Raw genomic sequence first — 20,325 nt, forward strand, 5'->3', positions numbered from 1 at the left:
CAAGACCAAATATCACTCCACTAATTTTTAATAAAACCAACCTCTATAAGGTTTACCGTATTTCACTACTAAAATCCAAGTATCCAACATTGTAATCCAAGTTACAACCACAAGCGTGAACTTGAGTAACTTTTATGCACAAGATTTCAGGATTCCAAACTAACTTAACGGAATTGAAAGTGAAATGGAATTCCGGACCAACTTAATGAAACCCAATCGGAGGTAGGGTACCAGATCATTGAACGAAACCGAATAAGGAAAAGGATTCTAGACCACTCAACAGAATCCAGCTAGGAAGTTGTTGCCATTGCAAATATGCTAAGCAAAACCATAGGCATAGTCTAATAGTATAGGTAGTGATCACCCATCGCTGATACACCAAGCATAATCACTCATAGAATACGTACGATCCTCCATCGAGGATATATCAAGCAGGATGGTATCCTATAATACTAGGTGATCACCTATTGTGAATGTACCAAGCATGATTGTTCCTAGAATACGTATGGTCCCCTATCGTGGATATACCAAGCAGAACCATAAGCATAGTCTAATAGTGTATACAGTGATCACCCATCACATATATACCAAGCAAGATCACCCAATGCGGATGATCCTCCATCACGAATATACTAATCAGAACCATAGGCATATATCCAAAAGTATGGTCTTCCATTGCAGATTAACCAAGTAGGACCACTTATGGGAACAAGGTTACCAAATAGGCAATGACCACCAATGCGGATTAACTAAGCAGGACCATCTATAAGTACCATGTACCTAAGCAGGCAGTGACCCTCTACTGTGGAACTAAGTAGAGTTGCCCCTATAATACGTATGGTCCCCCAATGCGGATTAACCAAACAAAACCATAGCCATGCATCAAATGTAGTGGTCCCTCAATCGGATTAACCAAGCAGGACCACTCATATACCACATTGCTACATGGTTCAGTTATATCATCATACATCACATATCATACATCCTACATCATGCGTCGTATTTCATACAACAATACAACACGAATCACAATTGTAAGCACACACACTATCGATTCCATATGACAAACCTGTAGAATTATCAAAGACAAGGGCCAAAGGCCCACTTCCAACAACACCGATATTGTTCCCAATTTGATAATTACCACCTGCATAATTCGTCAGTGTGAGGTTTTACCATAAAAGGCTTTGGTACTGGTTAGAGTGAGGTTAGCATATTTAAACTCTTCTTTTCACCAAGATACGATCGATGTGATATATTTCAACAAAACCAAATATCTTATCATAAAGACATACAAGTCGTACATGATACTTTAAATATGTACTTCGCTCATCTTTTCATACTAGCACTCACACATATTGTTTATATCATCTAGAAGTTTAACAAACACGTAAATCAACGGTAAGGTGCCACTTGTATGCAAACCAAGGTGCACATCTCCAAAATGGCCTGTTGATTAGAGTAGGTCCGCCAAACCCTATTAGGTCTCTAGTAATACTAATTCTAGTATTTAAGAGTGATTCAAGACATTTGACCAAAAGTCAGCCCTCAATCAACGTAGTTAACGGTAGGGTCAACAACCTTACGTAGTCCAATCTGGAAGATCTGCACATCAGATTTGATCGTAACTTCCTAAGATCCTCAAATATTACGCATAAGCACTTATTATAATTTCATGATAAACCAACAACTGGACCTTCGTCTACAAAGGTCATGTGGCCTCATTATGAAACCAGGTTCGATTGGTCAAATTTCATCAAACTGATATCAAAATCAGATTCAACGCACCAAATTTAGCCTAGGAAGACAAGATAGGTCATCGAGCCCATGAGCCGCTGCCAAGCGGTAGCAGGTGCCCCAGGCTTGCTGGATTTTCCAACTAACACCAAAATGACTCAAATACACCAAAATGAATATCTCGAGGAGTAGAGCAAGAGTTATACCTTCGCCGGAGTCTAGTTTTGCCCCAAAAAATCCTGAAATCAACAAGGGACCATCAGAAATCTTCAAAATCGGTAAATGTCGATTTGACGTTACCGGTGCTTTAACAACTTGAATTGTGGTTGGGTTTTGATGTTGGGATGAAGATGAGTCGATTGGTTGTGGTGGATGACGTTGGCATGCACGGAGGAGGACGATCACCGCTGGCGAAAATCTGGGAAAAAGGTGAAGCTCGACTTGCCGTGAAAATGAGGCCAAATGGGGCAACCTTGGGGTATTTCTTGTTCATGAGGGTGAGACAGTTTAAATGGTGGTGGAGGGGGCAGATTCCATCCTTGAAATCGGCTGGAAAAACCCCTTGAAATTTGTCGAGAAAATGGGTTAAACCTTGCTAAGGAATAAGAAGTCCGAGTCGCATATGGGTCTGGTTCCTGCCCATTTGTCTGCCCCCCCCCACCCCCCGCTTCAGCTATATATAAGTGGGCAAAAGACTAATTTTCCCTTGCCTTTGCAAGCTTATATCTCTTTAGTTACAAATCCAATTGGCGAAACGGTTTTCGCCTGCGCGTTTGTGTTGTCGAGCTTTATCCAAAAATATTAAGAGTGATTTCAAAAGTTCAGCGGATTTTTTATGGTTACTTATGAAAATCAAACTTTAAGAAACTAAAACTCAATTAATGAAATTAAAATAATTTCACAAAATTGTGAGGCACAATAATTGAACAGTGAAATCCAGGGATGAGATTTCACATCGATACAATTTCAAAACCTTTGGGCAATGTGAGGATGTGAAACGTAGGTTATCATTTTGAAAATCACCCCAAGCATGGAGGTGCAAAATTAAGTTTGCATAGATTTTAGTACAACTGTTGGCTACTTTTATCTATTTTTCTTGTTTTCGACTTGAACATATACTGCATTAAGTAACCTTTATGGCTTAGAGATTAGCACCGGATTGTTGGGAGTCCAAAACTCAAAACCTAATCCTTAAGCTATAAGCTTCACTCCGTCCAAAGGAACATTTTAAAAAACAAAGCTTAAACATATGTTTTATAAATAGGTAAAAGTTAGAGAGATAACCTTTATTAGTGACAGGAGCGAAGTAGGTGTAAAATATTACACTGTAACTATAGCACAAAAGGATGACAAATAAAAGAGGTAGGAATATATACTGATGTTATTGATCTTTCCTTTCTTTTCTGTGTATCTTGATAGTAGTTGGAGTGTTCTATTCATAGAGCAACTCCAGACAAATATTTTGAAATTTACAGTACACATCTTTGAAAGTACGATCCTCCTTCATCTCCCAAGTCAATATCATTTTGTGTGGGCATTGAAAATTTGTGTGGGCATTCATAACACTGCCAATGTTTTCAACACGCCTCCTTGGATGCCTACATATCAATATCAGTTGCCTCGTTAAAACCTTGCTTAGTGGGAAAAAATCATAGCGAAGGAAAAAGAGTACAACTTTACCTGGATTGTTGATATAGTGTTAATTATGCTTATGTTGCCTCGTTAAAACCTTGACAGGAAAAATCCAGTGGGAAAAATCCTAATCAAAAGAAAAAGAGTACAACATGCATGTATCATGGATGCTCCCCTTGATTCTGCATTCTCCAAATTTATTTGATTGGTAAGTCGAAGTAATCCGATACTTTGCACTATCTTCTGGAATGTGCATTTTGGTAGAGATTTGGTGAACAAGTCTGCCAGATTTTTATTGGAATGAATTTGTCTGACTTCAATAACTTTAGCCTTTTAAAGCTCATGTGCACTGAAAAACTTTGGAGATATGTGTTTAGTTTTATCGCCTTTGATGAATCCTTCTTTCATTTAGGCAACACATGCTGCATTATCTTCATGGATGACAGTTGGAGTGTTTGTTTTTTAGGGTAGACCACATGAATTCCGAATATGATAGATCATTGATCTTAACCAAGAACATTCACGACTTGTTTCATGTAAAGCAAGTATTTCTAAATGATTTGAAGATGTAGCAACTAATGTTTACTTTGTTGAGCGCCAAGAGATTGTTGTATCTCCATTTTTGAACACATATCTAGTTTGTGAGCGGGCTTTATGCAGATCAGAAAGAAAACCAGCATCTGCATATCCAACAAGGACTTAGTCATTTATGGATTTCTTTGACTAGAAGAGACCCACGTCTGTTGTCTCACAAAGGTATTGCAATACATCTTTGACTCTCTTCCAATGATGAATTGTTAGAGCAGAGCTATACCTTGCTAACAAGTTGACTGAAAAAGCTATATCTGGTTTAGTACATTGTGCTTAATACAATAAAGCACCTATTGCACTTAGATATGGTACTTCTAGACCAATGACCATTTCATCATCTTCTTTTGGACGGAATGGATCTTTCTTAATATCCAGAGAACGAACGACCATTGGTGTGCTGAGTGGATAAGCCTTGTCCATGCTAAATCGCTTTAGGATTTTTTTCAATGTAAGCTGATTGGTGGACCAAAATTCCACTAGCACAATGCTCGATCTGCAGGCTGAGACAAAATTTTGTTTTTCCAAGGTCTTTCATTTCAAATTCGCTTTTCAGATATTCAGCAGTTTTATTGAGCTATTCAGAGGTTCTTACTAGGTTCATATCATCGACATATACTGCCACTATAACAAATCCAGAGTTGGATTTCTTAATGAACACATAAGGGCAAATGACATTGTTGATATATCCTTCTTTAATCAAGTACTCACTGAGACGATTATACCACATTCGTCCAGATTGTTTCAGCCCATACAATGATCGCCTTAATTTGATTGAGAGCATACCTCGTGGTTTGTTAGTTGTTTCAGGCAACTTAAGTCATTCTGAGACTTTCATATATATGTTAGCATCTAATTCTCCATATAGATACGGGGTGATGACATTCATAAGTTGCATGTCAAGTTTTTCTGAAACCACTAAACTTATTAAGTAACGGAACGTAATGGCGTCTATTACATGAGAGTATGTCTCCTCATAATCAATTCCAAGTCTCTGGAAAAAACCTTGTGCAACGAGTTGTGATTTATATCTTGAAATCTCGTTGTTCTCATTGCGTTTCCTTGTGAATACCCATTTGTAACCCATAGAGTTTACACCAGGCAGGGTTTGGATTAATGGTCCAAAAACATTTCACCTTTCCAAGGAATTTAATTCTGCCTGGATTGCATATTTCCACTTAGACCAATCTTGTCTCTATTTGCATTCATCAACAGAGTGGGGCTTAAGATCATCACTTAATATGATTTCAGTGGCTACCGTAAATGTGAACATGTCGTCGATGATTATTTCATTTCGATCCCACAATTCATTAGTACAAGCATAATTTATGGCGATTTCTTTGCTTTCATGTACCTTTGTTTCTTCAGGTACAGGTGTCTCATCAAGGACATTTTCTTTTTTTGAAAGTACATAATCATGAATTGTGGATTGTCATTCATTTTTTCTTCTTGAATGATTTCATTTGGATTCAGTTGTGCCCTCGACTTTCTCTTTCAAGTGGCTGAATCTTTTGAACCTGGGGGTCTACCACACTTCAAGCATGCACCAGATGAATCATTCGCTGCCACTTTATTTTTTCTAACAAGGACATCAATTCTTGCAGGTGCATTTGCAGCTGATATATGTGATTTTGTCACTTTCATAGCATCATTAAATATATCTGGCATTTAATTAGCTATACTTTGAAAATGAACGATCATTTTCACTTCATTTTCACATTGCGTGCTATGTGTATCAAAATGAGATAAGGTGGGAACAACCTATGTCAGCTATTTTCGTTCTTCTGGAACGGTCTTTTCTCCCCTTAACGACGGGAAGACTGACTCATCAAAGTGACTATCAGCAAAACGAGTTGTAAACATATCACATGTCAATGGTTCCAAATATCTAATGATAGATGATGAATCAAAAACTATGTAAATTCCCAGTCTGCTATAAGGTCCTATTTTAGTCCGTTGTGGTGGTGCAATAGGTACATAAACAGCACAACCAAAAACTCGTAAATGTGAAATGTTTGGATAATGCCCAAACATGAGTTATACTGAGGAGTATTGATGGTTGGCTATAGGTCTCAATCAAACCAATGATGCAGCATGTAAGATGGCATGTCCCCATGCAGAAACTGGCAATTTTGTTTTCATGAGCAGAGTGCGAGCTATTAACTGAAGCTACTTGATCAATGTTTCTGCTAAACCATTTTGAGTATGGACATGAGGAACAGGGTGTTCAACATCAATGCTCAATATCATGCAGTAATCATCAAAGGTTTGAGACGTAAATTCACCAGCGTTATCAAGTCGGATTGACTTAATGGGGTAATTTAGGAACTGTGCTCGTAAGTTAATTATCTGAGCAAGAAGTCTTACAAAAGCTACATTCCGAGTAGATAAGAGACAAACATGTGACCATCGGGTAGATGCATCAACCAAAACTATAAAATATCGGAATGGTCCACAAGATGGTTGAATAGGCCCACAAATATCCCCTTAAATTCTTTGCAGAAATGATGGGGATTCAGTATCAACCTTTAGTTGTGATGGTCTAATTATCAACTTCCCTTAAGAATAAGCATTGCAAGGGTTATCATTTGAGATAGCAATGTGTCTGCTCAATAATGAATGTCCATTAGAGTTGGTGATGCTTCTACGCATCATGGTAGATCTTGGGCGACCCAGACGGTCATGCCAAAGCATGTAAACTTTTGAATCAATGAACTTCTGGTTCATGACAATATGTGATTCAACTGTCTTTATGTATGTATAATACAATCCACTCAACAAACCACACAACGTCTCCAATATACGCTTATGGGTATCATTGGAGGTAATGTATAGATACTCTACATTTTCTGCACTTTTCGTTTCAATATGGTATCCATTTAAACGTATGTCTTTAAAACTTAACAAATTTTGAGTAGATCGAGTAGCGTACAACACATTTTGTATGGACAATATTGTTCCATTTGGTAACATAATCTGAGCTTTCCTTGAGCCTTCAATCACATCTGATTGCCCTGATATTGTTGTTACCCTTACTTTTGTAAGCATTAATCTTGAGAAATACTTTCGATCTCGAAGTATTATATGCGTGGTTGCACTGTCTGCAAGACAAATATCTCCGCTATTTCTCATGTTTTGAGAATGATCATACTTTTTATCCATGCTTTCTGAATAAGGGAATCATAGTTAAAAGTAAGTTATAACAGGAAATTTAAATGTCACTTTTATTGAATCTGAAATGCTAGTTTTAAACTACAAGTTCAGTACATCAAACATAAACGATTTTGTCCGACAGGTAAACTTCATTCCCCATTTCCATAATGAAGTCCAAGACATCTAGGTGGGTTGTGTTCAACTGCCTTGATAAGTCACATACAAGATCAGGTATATCCATTGGTTTAGCGTGGTCGAGAAAATTGGTCTCGACACCCTTATCCTTCAGGGAGGTTTGATATAGATCCACTAGATGTTTTGGGGTACGACAAGTACGCGCCCAGTGCCCATTGCGACCACACCTATGAAGGACTCCTTCAGAGTTTCTGGGAGCATTGGTCATATAAGCTCTGCCTTTATGGCGATTTACATTTTTCAAACTTGGGTCTGCATTATACCTTGGAACTTGGTTATGAAACTGGACACCATGATTCTTGCCCTTCCCGTTCCACCATCTTCGTCTGTGGCCACGTTTTCGTTTATGATTATTGCCACCAGAGGATGTGGCGTTCGCTTCGAGGGAAACAACATTCACTTCTGGGAATGGTGCAGATCCAGTAGGTCGGGAATGCTGATTTTTCAGCAGGAGCTCATTGTTTTGTTTAGCAACCAAGAGCACAGAAATCAGCTTGTTATATTCAGTGAAACCTCGCGCTCTATACTGCTGCTGCATAAGCATGTTGGAGGCATGAAAGATGCTGAAAGTCTTTTCCAGCATATGTTCCTCAGTGATGGTTTCCCCACAGAGTTTCATCTGGGAACTAATTCTGAACATTGCAGAATTGTACTCAGCCACTGATTTGAAATCCTGGATCCTTATGTGACATCCCACATCGCCCAGGGGAGTGATCCTTATATGTATATTCCCATCCCTTCCTAGCACGAGGCCTTTTGGGAGTTCATTGGCTTCGGGTTCCATCGGAACTCCGAAGTTAAGCGAGAAGGGGGCTAGAGCAATCCCATGATAGGTGACCCACTGGGAAGTTGCTCGTGAGTTCCCAAAAACAAAACCGTGAAGGCGTGGTCAGGGCCCAAAGCGGACAATATCGTGTTACGGTGGTGGAGCGGGCCCGGGAAGTGATCCGTCCCGGGCTGGGATGTGACACCTTAGGTGAGTCCACTCATAATGAGCTCTTGGAAGAATCACCGTTTTCTGATGATTGTATCTGTTTCTTAATGCCTTCCAGAGAGCTAACAGATCTTCAATCGTTAGGTACTCGTTTTTTAGTCCTTCACCAAGGTAACGACGGATAAAGATCATGGCCTTCACCCAATCTTGAGAAGATGCATTGTTATCCTCTTTGTTTGTTTCTGCAAGATTCCCTACCTCTAGATGGATCTTGATATCCACTACCCAGGTAAAGTAGTTTTTCCCAATAATGTCCAGGGCAATAAAATCAAGTTTTGCCAAGTTCGCCATTTTCTTTTCTGAAAGAAAACTGAGATGTGTAAGAACTTGCAATAATATGTAATCTGGGGGACGTAGTGTTAGAACTTCTGACTCTTACAAATTTTTCATTTTGATCTTTTGGGCAAAATGGTAAGCACTCGAAACTTCTGGCTCGAGATTTACATGATGAATGAGGAGAGCGATTATACCGCACCATTCTCATAACATAGGATGAGCGATTATTCTGCACCACTCTAGTAGTAGGAAAATTGAAATACGCAAAGTAGGGTGGGCGTTATACCGCACCACCTAAAATTTGCAGTAAAATTAGATCTGCGGTCCAAGATAGGTGATGATACCGCACCATAAAATTAAATTTGCAGTTCAAGATGGGTGATTGTACCGCACTATCTTGGATTGTAGTAAAATTAACATAAATAAACACTGGGTTAGTAATCAAGATCTACACCAAACAAGAAATCAAAGATATATGTAATTGTTAGGTTGAGAACTAAAAGCAGGCATGATGTAAACAGTTCTTTGCGAGGGTATATCTAGTAGTTGAGGCAAATGAAGAAGATGAACAGTAAAATCTTTAGAGGAAACTCTTTTTTTTTTTTTTTTTTTTTTCATTCGGCGAAAAGGAATGATTTCTTTCGGCGAAGAGAAATGAGAAATGGTTATATTTAGAGAGTCGTGCTGATAACGTGTTATAAATATGCAAAAGTTAGAGAGATAACGTTTATTAGTGACATGAGCGAAGCAGGTGTAAAATATTACATTGTAACTATAGTACAAAAGGGTGACAAATAAAAGAGGTAGGAATAGATACTGATGTTATTGATTTTTCCTTTCTTTTCTGTGTATCTTGATAGTAGTCAGAGTGCTCTATTTATAGAGCAACACTAGACAAACATTTTGAAATTTACATTACACATATTTGAAAGTACGATCCTCCTTCATCTCCCAAGTCAATATCACTTTGGATGGACATTGAAAATCTATATGGGCATTTATAACACTGCCAATGTTTTCAATACTGCATTCAACATTGCCAATGTTTTCAACAATATGAGCAATTAGAAAAGTCGAGCCAACTATGGAATACAAGGAGAAGACGTCAATGTTATGTCCACTAATGCGGATAAGTGATAGTACTCCTTTGGCATTGCCAAAAAAATACAGACATTTTGATAACATATTTATTGAGTAAAATATTGGAGAAAATTGATGTGATGATTAGAACCAACTATTAACCATAATTGATGTGGTGATTAAATAGAAAAACTATTTAAAAAATATGCAAGCTAATGAGTGAATTAATAGATAATTAGGTTTCTTTGTTATAACTAACCCCACACTTTGTCGTCCAAAAAAAAAAAAAAAAAACAACCTAACCCACACTTATTAGAATATTTTTTTTGTGATATATGTGTCCCTAAATTATATGATTTTTAGATGACACACTAGATAAATCTTGATTTAAATCACCACTTTTTCTTTGACTCTTGTTCTTTATTTATCCATGAGACGATCTCAAATAAGCAGGTATAGAAATTATAATGGTAAGCCACAATCTAGTCTATGAAAGAATTGGTTTATTTTATTTTATTTTATTTTATTTTTTTAGAGAAGTACAAAATTTATTGATATAAAATAAAACGTACAAAGTGGAGGATAGTGTGCTTAAATGACCCTCGATAAAAACCTTGTTGTGGCTTTCAACTCGGTCGAAGGAAAAAAGAGCGTCCTACACGAACAACTAACTTTAGCTATCCTCACACCAAGAGAGAAAACAAGCAAACAGTTGTCTTCCATAAGAGTATCTAGCAATAGCTCAAGAGCAGTCGCCCTCCATTGAAATTCATCAATCCTGCCAATCCCAAATCGAGCAAGTCGATGGAAGCATTGGTTTATACATTCATTTTAGTCTCAACTCTAGGAATAATTTTTTTTTGCTATCTTTTTTCGAGAACCACCTAAAGTTCCAACTAAAAGGTGAAATGACTTGTCATTATCTCAATTGAAGTACGGATTTCAACTAGTCCTCGGGTTCCTCTAATGGATCTCTTAGTTATTGAGAGCGTTGCCCAAAAGTAATATATAAGGTGTATCCAGTAGAACTTACAAGTAAACCAGATAAAGAAATGGCAACTAGGGTTATTGTTTCGAATATTACATAGTTTTAAGACAATATTACATTTTTATGATACAATAATATATTTACATTAAGAATGTGAAATGATAAATTAGTTTCAAACCTATAGCACGAGATTCTGACTTATTAATGAAGGACGGAGAAAATTTCACTAATTGACGGACCAAGATCCTCTCCTAATCTAAGGATGAGGATCCTCATGACCAAGGGATGTGGGCCGTTGGATGAAAATCCAACGGTTATAATTATTATAACTTTAAAGGAACCCCCTGTTTGTAACCGTTGGATTTTCATCTAACGGCCCACATCCTTTGGTCATAAGGATCGTCATCCTTAGATTAGGAAAGGATCCTCGTCCCCAGTTGACAACCCCTAAATCTAATCCTTCAAAAATGAGAAAAGTAAAGTTAGGAACATATCCTTGTCACAATTAATTACGCTATGACCACTTACCTCAAAGTCTTCCCATGCTGTTATACTTTTGTCTGAAATTAATATGCAAGAGCGTTGAACTTTGCTGATGTATTTTCTATCTGCTACTGCACAAATGCCATCAATTTCGCCGCCCGTTTGCTATTTTCCTTGTCACTTCTGAAAGCAAAAGATATTTAAAAATAAATAAATAAATAAATAAACAAAAGAAAAATAAAAAAAATTAACAAAAATTAAAAACCTATCACCATATCAGAGAAGAAAAGGCAAAAATTCCGGACCATGCATGGCGTTCCATTGCCAGCCTTCCGCCGTGAAGTACTGAATGAGTGACTGAGTCTTTCGATTCGACACGTAATACTTGCCGCTTCTCCATATCTCTTTTGTCTTGTCGCAAAGTGTCGTATATCGACACGGAGCAAGAGTATACACCGAGTTTGTGTCGTGTTTAGCGTGAAGGAAACAAATCAAGCAATCCCCTTGAGTTTAATTTTTATCCAACCAGACCGGTAAACATTTCCTAATCAGGATCACAGATTCACAGCACCTCCTTGGCAAATCGGAAGACAACACCTTTTTGCCGTAAAAAAAAAAAAGGACAATCAATATACCTCGATACGTATGATATATAAGAAATGTATTTTCATTAAATGAAACTGGTTACATTTGGAGTATTTATACACAGCAGCTAATAATATTTAGTTAACAACTAATGTAACTAATTAAGCTTAATCTATGAATTAGTTACAATAGAAAACTTAAAGACTAAGCAATTGATGACTTGGACTCTAGCACTGTTGGGTTGATTGAGAATAATGTGTGTCTTTACACCCCCTCAAGCTGAATGGAGGGGAACCAAGTGAAAGCTTGGAACGGAGAAACTGAAATCGACCCTTGGACAGGGACTTAGTGTGAATATCTGCAATTTGATGGAGACTAGGAACAAACTGAACTTTCAGTAGAGAGGCTAAAACCAGTTCTCGGATATAGTGGTAGTCTATTTGGACATGTTTCGTTCGAGCATGAAAAACTGGATTTGAAGCAAGAGAAATTGCAGAGACATTATCACACCAAAGAATGGGAACCCGGGACAGGGGAAAGCCAATGTCCCTGAAAATTTTGCAAATCCAAGTGATCTCGGCAGAAGTGTGAGCCAAAGAACGATATTCAGCTTCAGTAGAGGAGCGAGTAACCATGGGTTGTTTCTTGGCACTCCAACTAATAAGGTTGCGACCAAGATATACACAGTAACCACTTGTAGATCGTCGATCAAATACACAGCCGGCCCAATCAGCATCCGAGAAGGCAGTAAAAATGAGAGAACCTTTTTTGAACCAGATGCCATCAGTAAAAGTGCCTTTAAGAAAACGTAAGACACGTTTAACAGATTGAAAATGAGTGTCTCTCAGACAATGGAGAAATTGGCAGAGTTGATTGACAGCAAAAGAAAGATCAGGTCGAGTCCAGGTCAAATACTGCAATGCCCCAACAATGGACCGATATTCATGGGGATTAGAGAGAAGTGTACCACTGTGGTCTAACTTCTGAGTACCAAGAGGGGTAGTACATGGTTTGCTGCCATCCATGTAAGTCTTGAGAAGAAGATCCATGGCATATTTATGTTAAGAGAGAAAAATGCCAGCTGAGGTGCGATGAACTTCTAACCCCAAGAAGTAGTGTAGCGGGCCTAAATCTTTGATAGGAAAGAGCTGACTGAGCTTGTTAATGAAAGCATTGCAGGCTGGAGCACTAGGTCCAGTAACTAGTATATCATCAACATATACTAGTACAATAACAAGAGATGGCTCGAAAACAACAAATAGGGAGCAATCAGATTGAGAGTTCTGGAACCCCAGAGAAAGCAAGGTTTGAAACAATTTATCATACCATGCTCGTGGGGCTTGCTTGAGACCATACAAGGACTTAGAAAGTTTGCAAACATGAGATGGCTGTGAAGGATCAATGAACCCAGGGGGTTGTTGCATAAACACCTCCTCCTTGAGTGTCCCATGTAAGAATGCATTGCTTATATCCAACTGGTTTAAAAACCAATCAAATTGCACTGCTAATGTCAAGAGAATTCTGATGGTGACAGGTTTGGCAACTGGGCTAAAAGTTTCCTGGAAGTCAATACCTTCCTGTTGATGAAAGCCCTTTGCGACTAAACGGGCTTTGTACCTGTCCACACTACCATCAAGTTTCCTTTTGATTCGAAACACCCATTTACAACCTACAAGATTTTGATGTGGTGTAAAAGGAACAAGAGACCAAGTGCCGGTAGAATGCAGGGCTTGAAACTCCTCAGCCATGGCTTTCATCCAGTGGTCATGCTGTGAGGCTTGGAGAAAGGTGGTAGGAACAAAATTTAAGGAATCAATAGGATGTTTAGTAGCAGCCAAGGCTTTGGGTTTAAAAATTCCAGCTTTGGACCGAGTAATCATAGAATGAGTATTGGTGGAGAGGGGGAGGTGGATGTGGGAGTGGAGAATGTGGCACTGGTGAAGAATCCTGCACTGTTGGAGAAGTTGACACTAGGGGAGGCGATATAGGGTGGATAGGAGAATTTGAGACGGTGGGAGAATTTGAGACGATGGGAATAGATGAGGAAGTGGAAGGAAGTATAGAGGGTGAGGAAAGACAGGGAAAAGTGAAAGGATGAGTGAAGGTTGGAGATGGGGAAGGGGGACTGTGGGGCAGCGGAGAAGTATACACAATGAACTTGTGTGGTGTATGAAAAAGAAAAGTAGATTCATTAAAAAGCATATGGCGAGATATATAGACCCTGGATGTAAGAGGATCTAAGCAACGATAGCCCTTGTGGTGCAAACTGTAACTGAGAAAAACACAGTGAATGCTCTTCCCATCGAACTTAGAAATAGAATATGGTTTAAGCCATGGATAACAGCTACAGCCAAAAACCTTGAGCTTGGAATAATCCGGAGACTTATGGAAAAGTAATTCCCATGGAGATTTATCAAGGTTAGAGATGGGAAGCCTATTGATCAGATACAAGGCAGTAGAAAATGCCTCAACCCAAAACTGATGAGGGACCTTTGATGCAGTAAGAAGAGTCCGAGCAGTTTCAGTAAGGTGCTGATGTTTGCGTTCAACACAACCGTTCTATTCCGGTGTATGAGGACAAGAATATTGGTGCAGAATGCCATGTTGCAAGAGAAAAAAATTAAAACAGGAGCTTGTAAATTCACCCCCAGAATCTGATCGAAGAACTTTGATTTTATTACCAACCAAGTTTTCTACATAAGCCTTGAAAGTGACAAATACTGAATACACCTCAGACTTGAGCTTTAAAGGAAACAACCAACTGTACTTGGTGAATTGATCAACAAACAACACATAGTACTTATAACCAGTGACAGACAAAGTGGGGGCAGGTCCCCAAACATCACAATGAACAAGTTCCAAAGGCATAGAGACAGAACTGAGACTTGTAGTGAAAGGCAATTTGTGATTCTTACCAATTGCACAATCTGAACAGAAGAAAGAAGTAAACTTTTTACCACTGTAAACTATAGTACTACTAGTTAAAGCCTTTCGAAAGATAACAGAAGAGGGGTGGCCGAGTCGATTGTGCCAAACTGGTAAAGAAGCCTTGCTACTGACAAGAGCAAAGGGAGAAGTAGAAGCTGGAGGAAGTCCTTGAAACGGATAAAACCCATCTTTAACGGGCCCTCGGAAAAGCATCCTCCCCGACATACGATCCTTGATTGTAGAACCATCAGAATCAAGGGTTAATTTGCAATGATTGTCTCGTAAGAATTGATACGCAGAAAGAAGATTATGTTTCATGGCAGGAACATGTAAAACATTATTCAGACGAAAAGTGGCAGCAGTAGTAGTGAGAAAAGAACTACCAGTATGGTGGATGGGCATACCTTAACCATCACCAATATAAATCTTGTCTTGACCATTATAAGGAGCTGGAGAATGAAGAGCAGAGATGTCATTCGTTATATGAGATGTGGCACCCGAGTCCATGAGCCAAATAGGAGCAGAAGATGGGATATTGGTGTGAGCACACATAGCTGCCAATTTTGCAGGAGGAATTTTACCAACAAAAACATGATTCATGCGTTCAAAGCAGTCCAGAGCATCATGATCAGGAGAATGATAGATTTGGCATGGATCGCGATGACCATGGGGATGACTAGAAGGACGAGTATAACTGCCAGAATTGCTACGATAGTTGTTGCCTCGATAGTTGTTGCCCCGATAGGTGTGGCCTCGATAGGTATTGGTGCCACGAGAATTATTGCCTCGGTAAGATCCTTTACCACGATTGAATTGCCTCGGTACAGTATAGCCCTGTGGTGTGGGAAGAAGAGGCGGTTGAGACTATGGAGACTGAGCCGCATAGGCTTGAAAGGGTTCAGAAACAGATGAAGCAACATGTTTCTTCTTACGCTGCATGAACAATTCTTTGTTAATCAGTAGGCCATGTAGTTCATCCAAGGAGGTAGAAGAGATGCGAAGCATAATGGAGTCAACAAATGACTCATAGTCATCAGAAAGGCCATTAAGAGTGACTGCAATCAAATCACTTTCAAAGATCGGAGCACCGGCAGCCATGAGTGCATCAGAGATGGATTTAATTAGCTGAATATATTCAGAAATCGTAAGATCCCCTTTCTGAACAGTGTGCAGGCGAGAGCGAAGCTGGTAAATGTGAGCAGCAGAAACGCCGCCAAATCGTTGCTCAAGATTCAACCATAGTTTGCGAAAAGAAGTAACACCAACTGTTAACGGAATGAGATCTTCCGAAAAAGTAGAATTAAGCCAGATAAGGATATTTTGATCCTTTTCATACCACAGATCGAAGTCTGGATTTGGAGTGCCAGTGTTCTTGCCAGAATCATCAAGTAAGAAGGGGGAATGACAAATCTCAGAGCCATCAACAATCCCGATAAGCTTGTAGCGACGAAAAATTGGAGCAAACAACGCCTTCCAAACAAGATAATTGTCCCGTTTAAGCTTGGTAGGAACCATACAACTGATATTCTGAATAGAAATCTAAGAAATTGAGGGAGAAGGCGGAACCGTAGTGAAATTAGGGTTCATCGGGGACGAATTTGGGGCAAGAACATCAGGATTCATTGGAGATGAACTCGACGAAGGCATTGTAATCAAATCAGATAGGAGAAAAGAAGAAGGTATTGATCAAGATCCACAAGAAAATGAAGAGAGAGGATCAAAGATCGAAGAAATCAGAGATCGCAGGGAGCGACGAAGAAGAGGATCGAAGGAAAAAAGGTGAAGCGAAAAAGGGATGATACCATATAAGAAATGAATTTTCATTAAATGAAACTGGTTACATTTGGAGTATTTATACACAACAGCTAATAATATTTAGTTAACAACTAATGTAACTAATTAAGCTTAATCTATGAATTAATTACAATAGAAAACTTAAAGACTAAGCAATTGATGATTTGGACTCTGGCGCTGTTGGGTTGACTGAGAATAATGTGGGTCTTTATGATACTCCATCGCCCATCACCCATCACCTTCAACAAACTCCCCAATAAAACCATATCCAAATCCCAGAAACCCAAAACTCCAGCTTACCCAGTTGGACTTCTCCACCGCAATCGTCAATGGAGAAATCTGGGTTCGGCAGAGATGGCATTTTCCGGTCACTTCGGCCGCCGCTTGTCCTACCCAGAGACCCAAATCTCTCAATGGTCTCCTTCCTCTTCAGAAACTCCTCCTCCTACTCCAACAAGCCCGCGCTTATCGACGGCGAGTCCTCCGAAGCCCTGTCCTTCTCGCAGTTCAAGTCCAAAGTTATCCAGGTCTCCCATGGCTTAATCAATCTGGGTATCAAGAAAAACGACGTCGTCCTCATTTTCGCCCCCAACTCAATCCAATTCCCCATTTGTCTCTTCGGGATTATTGCGTCCGGCGCTATTGCCACCACCTCCAATCCGCTCTACACTGTTTCAGAGCTGTCCAAGCAAGTCCGGGACTCTAATCCCAAGCTGGTTATAACAGTCCCGGAGCTCTGGGATAAAGTCAAGGGCCTTAACCTCCCAACAGTGTTCTTAGGATCAAAGGGGTTTTCGGGGAAATCCCACGTTGGATCAGCCTCAAAGATTCGAACTTTCCATGATTTGGTCGAGTCTGCTGGATCTGTGTCCGATTTTCCATCGGTTAACATTAAGCAGACCGACACAGCTGTCCTGTTGTACTCTTCAGGTACAACGGGGGTCAGCAAAGGGGTAGTTTTGACACATAGGAATATCATTGCCTCGTCTCTGATGGTCACAATGGATCAAGAACTTTCTGGGGAGATGCACCATGTGTTTCTCTGTGTTCTGCCAATGTTCCATGTGTTTGGGCTGGCAATTATCACCTATGGGCAGCTGCAGAAGGGCAATGCTGTGGTCTCGATGGGGCGATTCAATCTCGAGAAGGTTTTGATGGCTGTTGAGAAGTATAGGGTGACACACCTGTGGATTGTGCCTCCTATAGTGCTTGCTCTGGCGAAAAACAGTGTGGTTAAGAAGTTTAACCTTTCGTCGTTGAAGCATATCTGTTCAGGGGCAGCTCCTTTGGGGAAAGAGTTGATGGAGGAGTGTGCTAAAATTATTCCTCAAGGTGTAGTAGCTCAGGTATTAAATTATTATCTTGCTGGTTTTGATTGTTTATAACTTGGAAGTGCGATTAATTCCTTTGGTTCGGTTATTTTATAATATAGGCATTGTGTTTAGAGTTTGGTGTTTGATTGAAACCAAATGGCTATAGGCTACATTTTCTTGATTCAAGTGCAGTTTTCAAGCAGTCATGTGTTCTAGTCGTCATGTGTCTTTTTACACAACAAGTTCGAATCCCCTTTCGTAAATTGGAGTAGTTTAAAATATAGTCAAATTGCAAGAGGGTAGCTAATTAAATTTAGCACAAAGTTTGAAGTAATTGAAAGTGGATGACAGCTTATGCCGCAATTCAACTGATGTGAAATGTGAAAATTGGGTGGCGCTAGAGTTTGAGGTTCTCAACCTCATTTGCGAAGTTAAAATTTTTCATGTAGTAGCTGGGAGGATAAAACTTCTTTCACTGATTCAGAAGTTTGCTTGGTTTTTCAGGGCTATGGTATGACAGAAACTTGTGGAATTGTTTCGGTGGGGAGCACACTAGCGGGGTCTCGACATACTGATTCAACTGGCATGCTTGTTTCTGGAGTTGAATGTCAGATAGTCAGCGTAGATACACTGAAGCCTCAACCTCCCAAACAGTTGGGAGAGATATGGGTTAGGGGGCCTAATATGATGACTGGTAAGTGTGTTTGTCAACATTCAAAAGTTGTCCTGCACACATAGACATATTAATCGTCTCACAGAAAGAAATTATTCTGCATTTTATTATAAGAGAAGTCACATTTTTTTTGTCTGTAATGTAATCGTTCAAATTGGCGCAATGCGGTAGCATTTTCATGTGGCATATGAGGTTTATGCTTATGATTTTCAGTATCCTCATCAATTATTTAAGATGCAAAACTCTAGTGCTGATGCTTTGTTCATCCCAAGCAGGGCATTGCATTTGCCAATATGGATCACACTCTCTTCCCGCAAAATGTTCACTCTTTTACTTGCTGAAAAGCTGATGCGGAATGTTTATAAATGTTTCCATGGTGTAAATTTAAGTTGGGTCTGCTGGCCTTAACTAAATACCATGAAATAATAACAATGCAGAAGCCTGCAATAATTTATTTTCCAGAATTTCAGTTACCTCGCCATTTATCTTGTCTAGCATTGAAAAGTTCTTCCTTTCTGTTTCATTGAGAACTGTCAGTTAAGGATGCCTCGGGTCAATATAATCGCCCAATATAACAAGCTTGCAAACCTTTGCTTCCAATTTGGTTGTGTGAAGTCTATTTGGTTCGCCTCTTGTGCAGATATTAGTAGGATATTTGTTCAAGTTTATTTTGTGTGTCGTGGGGTTTTTGGTATAAAAATTGATAACACCATGATTACTAAACTCATTTCAGGGTATTTCAACAACCCACAGGCCACCAACGAGACTATAGATAAAAATGGTTGGGTACACACAGGAGATCTTGGATACATTGATGAAGACGGACAACTTTATGTAGTTGATCGAATCAAAGAGCTCATTAAGTATAAAGGTTTCCAGGTAAATTCTTTTGCTAGAGTTAAACAATTACTGAAATTTCTGCTGGTTATCTCTGCAAAGCTATTTTTTATGCATAACGAATCCCATGCCAATTTTCCTTTAACATAGTTGTCTCTGCAACTAGAAAATTTGGTGGATCATGGATGCTATGCTGTCAGAATTTGATTAAAAGTTAATTATTATCTTTCTGTTTGCGTTTTTTCATGATGGATTCTTATGCTCTACACATCTGCAATTATTTAATCATGTTTTCTTTGCTCGGTTGGTCCTCTGCTAGGTGGCACCAGCTGAACTTGAAGGGCTGCTAGTTTCTCACCCTGAAATATTAGATGCGGTTGTCATCCCGTGAGTTTGCCACATACAAAACTTGTGCTAACCGCCTCCTCTTGAACTTAATTGAATGATGGTTTTATTTCCGTCCTGCAGGTTTCCTGATGCTGAAGCTGGTGAGGTCCCTGTTGCATATTGTGTACGTACGCCAAATAGCTCTCTAACTGAAGAAGATGTCAAGAGCTTTATTGCTAGTCAAGTAAGTAGGAAACATCAAAGGATTATTTCGGATCCAATTTGATTTCCTTGGTAAAAAATTGCTCCTGTGGCAGGTTGCATCTTTCAAACGATTACGAAGAGTATCATTCATAAACAGTGTCCCCAAGTCAGCATCGGGCAAAATCCTCAGAAGAGAGCTCATCGAGAAAGTGCGGTCGAAAATATGAAATTGTATCATGGCTCCTCATTGATACGATGTTTGCTTCATCGGTAAGGCTTGTCTGTAGAGGAACGCTACAAGTTCCTTACGCTTGTTTTAGTTGGAGAACAATTTAGAAACAATAAAATAACAGATGTGCAAAACTAAAATATTTATACTTTATTATTCACAAATACTTGCAATACAGAATGCAATAACACAATAATTACAAAAATTAATATGATACTAACTTGAATGAATTGAAGGTATAGGTTAGCGCAAATGCTATGTCCTTCGAACAGTATTTCCGTCCCACTCGTGTGCTTGTGGTTCTACAAC

The 20,325-nt window shown here is 39.2% G+C and overlaps 2 protein-coding genes across 2 annotated transcripts; one reads left to right on the top strand and one right to left on the bottom strand.

Moving 5' to 3' along the window:
• Nucleotides 1–7,225: 7,225 nt before the first annotated feature.
• LOC137743050 (uncharacterized) lies at nucleotides 7,226–8,590 on the bottom strand. Its single transcript, XM_068482968.1, has 2 exons — nucleotides 8,277–8,590; nucleotides 7,226–7,937 (listed from the first exon to the last, which is right to left on the bottom strand). The coding sequence occupies exons 1-2, from the start codon at nucleotides 8,588–8,590 to the stop codon at nucleotides 7,226–7,228; spliced, it is 1,026 nt and encodes a 341-aa protein (XP_068339069.1).
• Nucleotides 8,591–16,664: 8,074 nt separating this feature from the next.
• LOC137743393 (probable CoA ligase CCL7) lies at nucleotides 16,665–20,183 on the top strand. The gene is made up of 6 exons (XM_068483275.1): nucleotides 16,665–17,779; nucleotides 18,251–18,440; nucleotides 19,153–19,298; nucleotides 19,576–19,643; nucleotides 19,725–19,827; nucleotides 19,901–20,183. Exons 1-6 carry the CDS (start codon nucleotides 16,763–16,765, stop codon nucleotides 20,012–20,014), a joined length of 1,638 nt encoding a protein of 545 aa, XP_068339376.1. The 5' UTR covers nucleotides 16,665–16,762; the 3' UTR covers nucleotides 20,015–20,183.
• The last annotated feature ends 142 nt before the right edge of the window (nucleotides 20,184–20,325 follow it).

The sequence above is a fragment of the Pyrus communis genome, chromosome 8 (assembly GCF_963583255.1).
Source record: "Pyrus communis chromosome 8, drPyrComm1.1, whole genome shotgun sequence".
Lineage (NCBI taxonomy): Eukaryota > Viridiplantae > Streptophyta > Magnoliopsida > Rosales > Rosaceae > Pyrus > Pyrus communis.

What these genes read in the sequence shown, in the direction of transcription:
- LOC137743393 (XM_068483275.1), top strand. Translation starts at nt 16,763, where the DNA reads ATGGAGAAATCTGGGTTCGGCAGAGATGGCATTTTCCGGTCACTTCGG. An exon ending in CTCAAGGTGTAGTAGCTCAG is followed by an intron (nt 17,780 to 18,250) that starts GTATTAAATTAT and finishes TTGGTTTTTCAG; the next exon opens with GGCTATGGTATGACAGAAAC. An exon ending in TTAGATGCGGTTGTCATCCC is followed by an intron (nt 19,644 to 19,724) that starts GTGAGTTTGCCA and finishes TCCGTCCTGCAG; the next exon opens with GTTTCCTGATGCTGAAGCTG.
- LOC137743050 (XM_068482968.1), bottom strand. Translation starts at nt 8,590, where the DNA reads ATGGCGAACTTGGCAAAACTTGATTTTATTGCCCTGGACATTATTGGG. An exon ending in TATGAGTGGACTCACCTAAG is followed by an intron (nt 7,938 to 8,276) that starts GTGTCACATCCC and finishes TGCAATGTTCAG; the next exon opens with AATTAGTTCCCAGATGAAAC.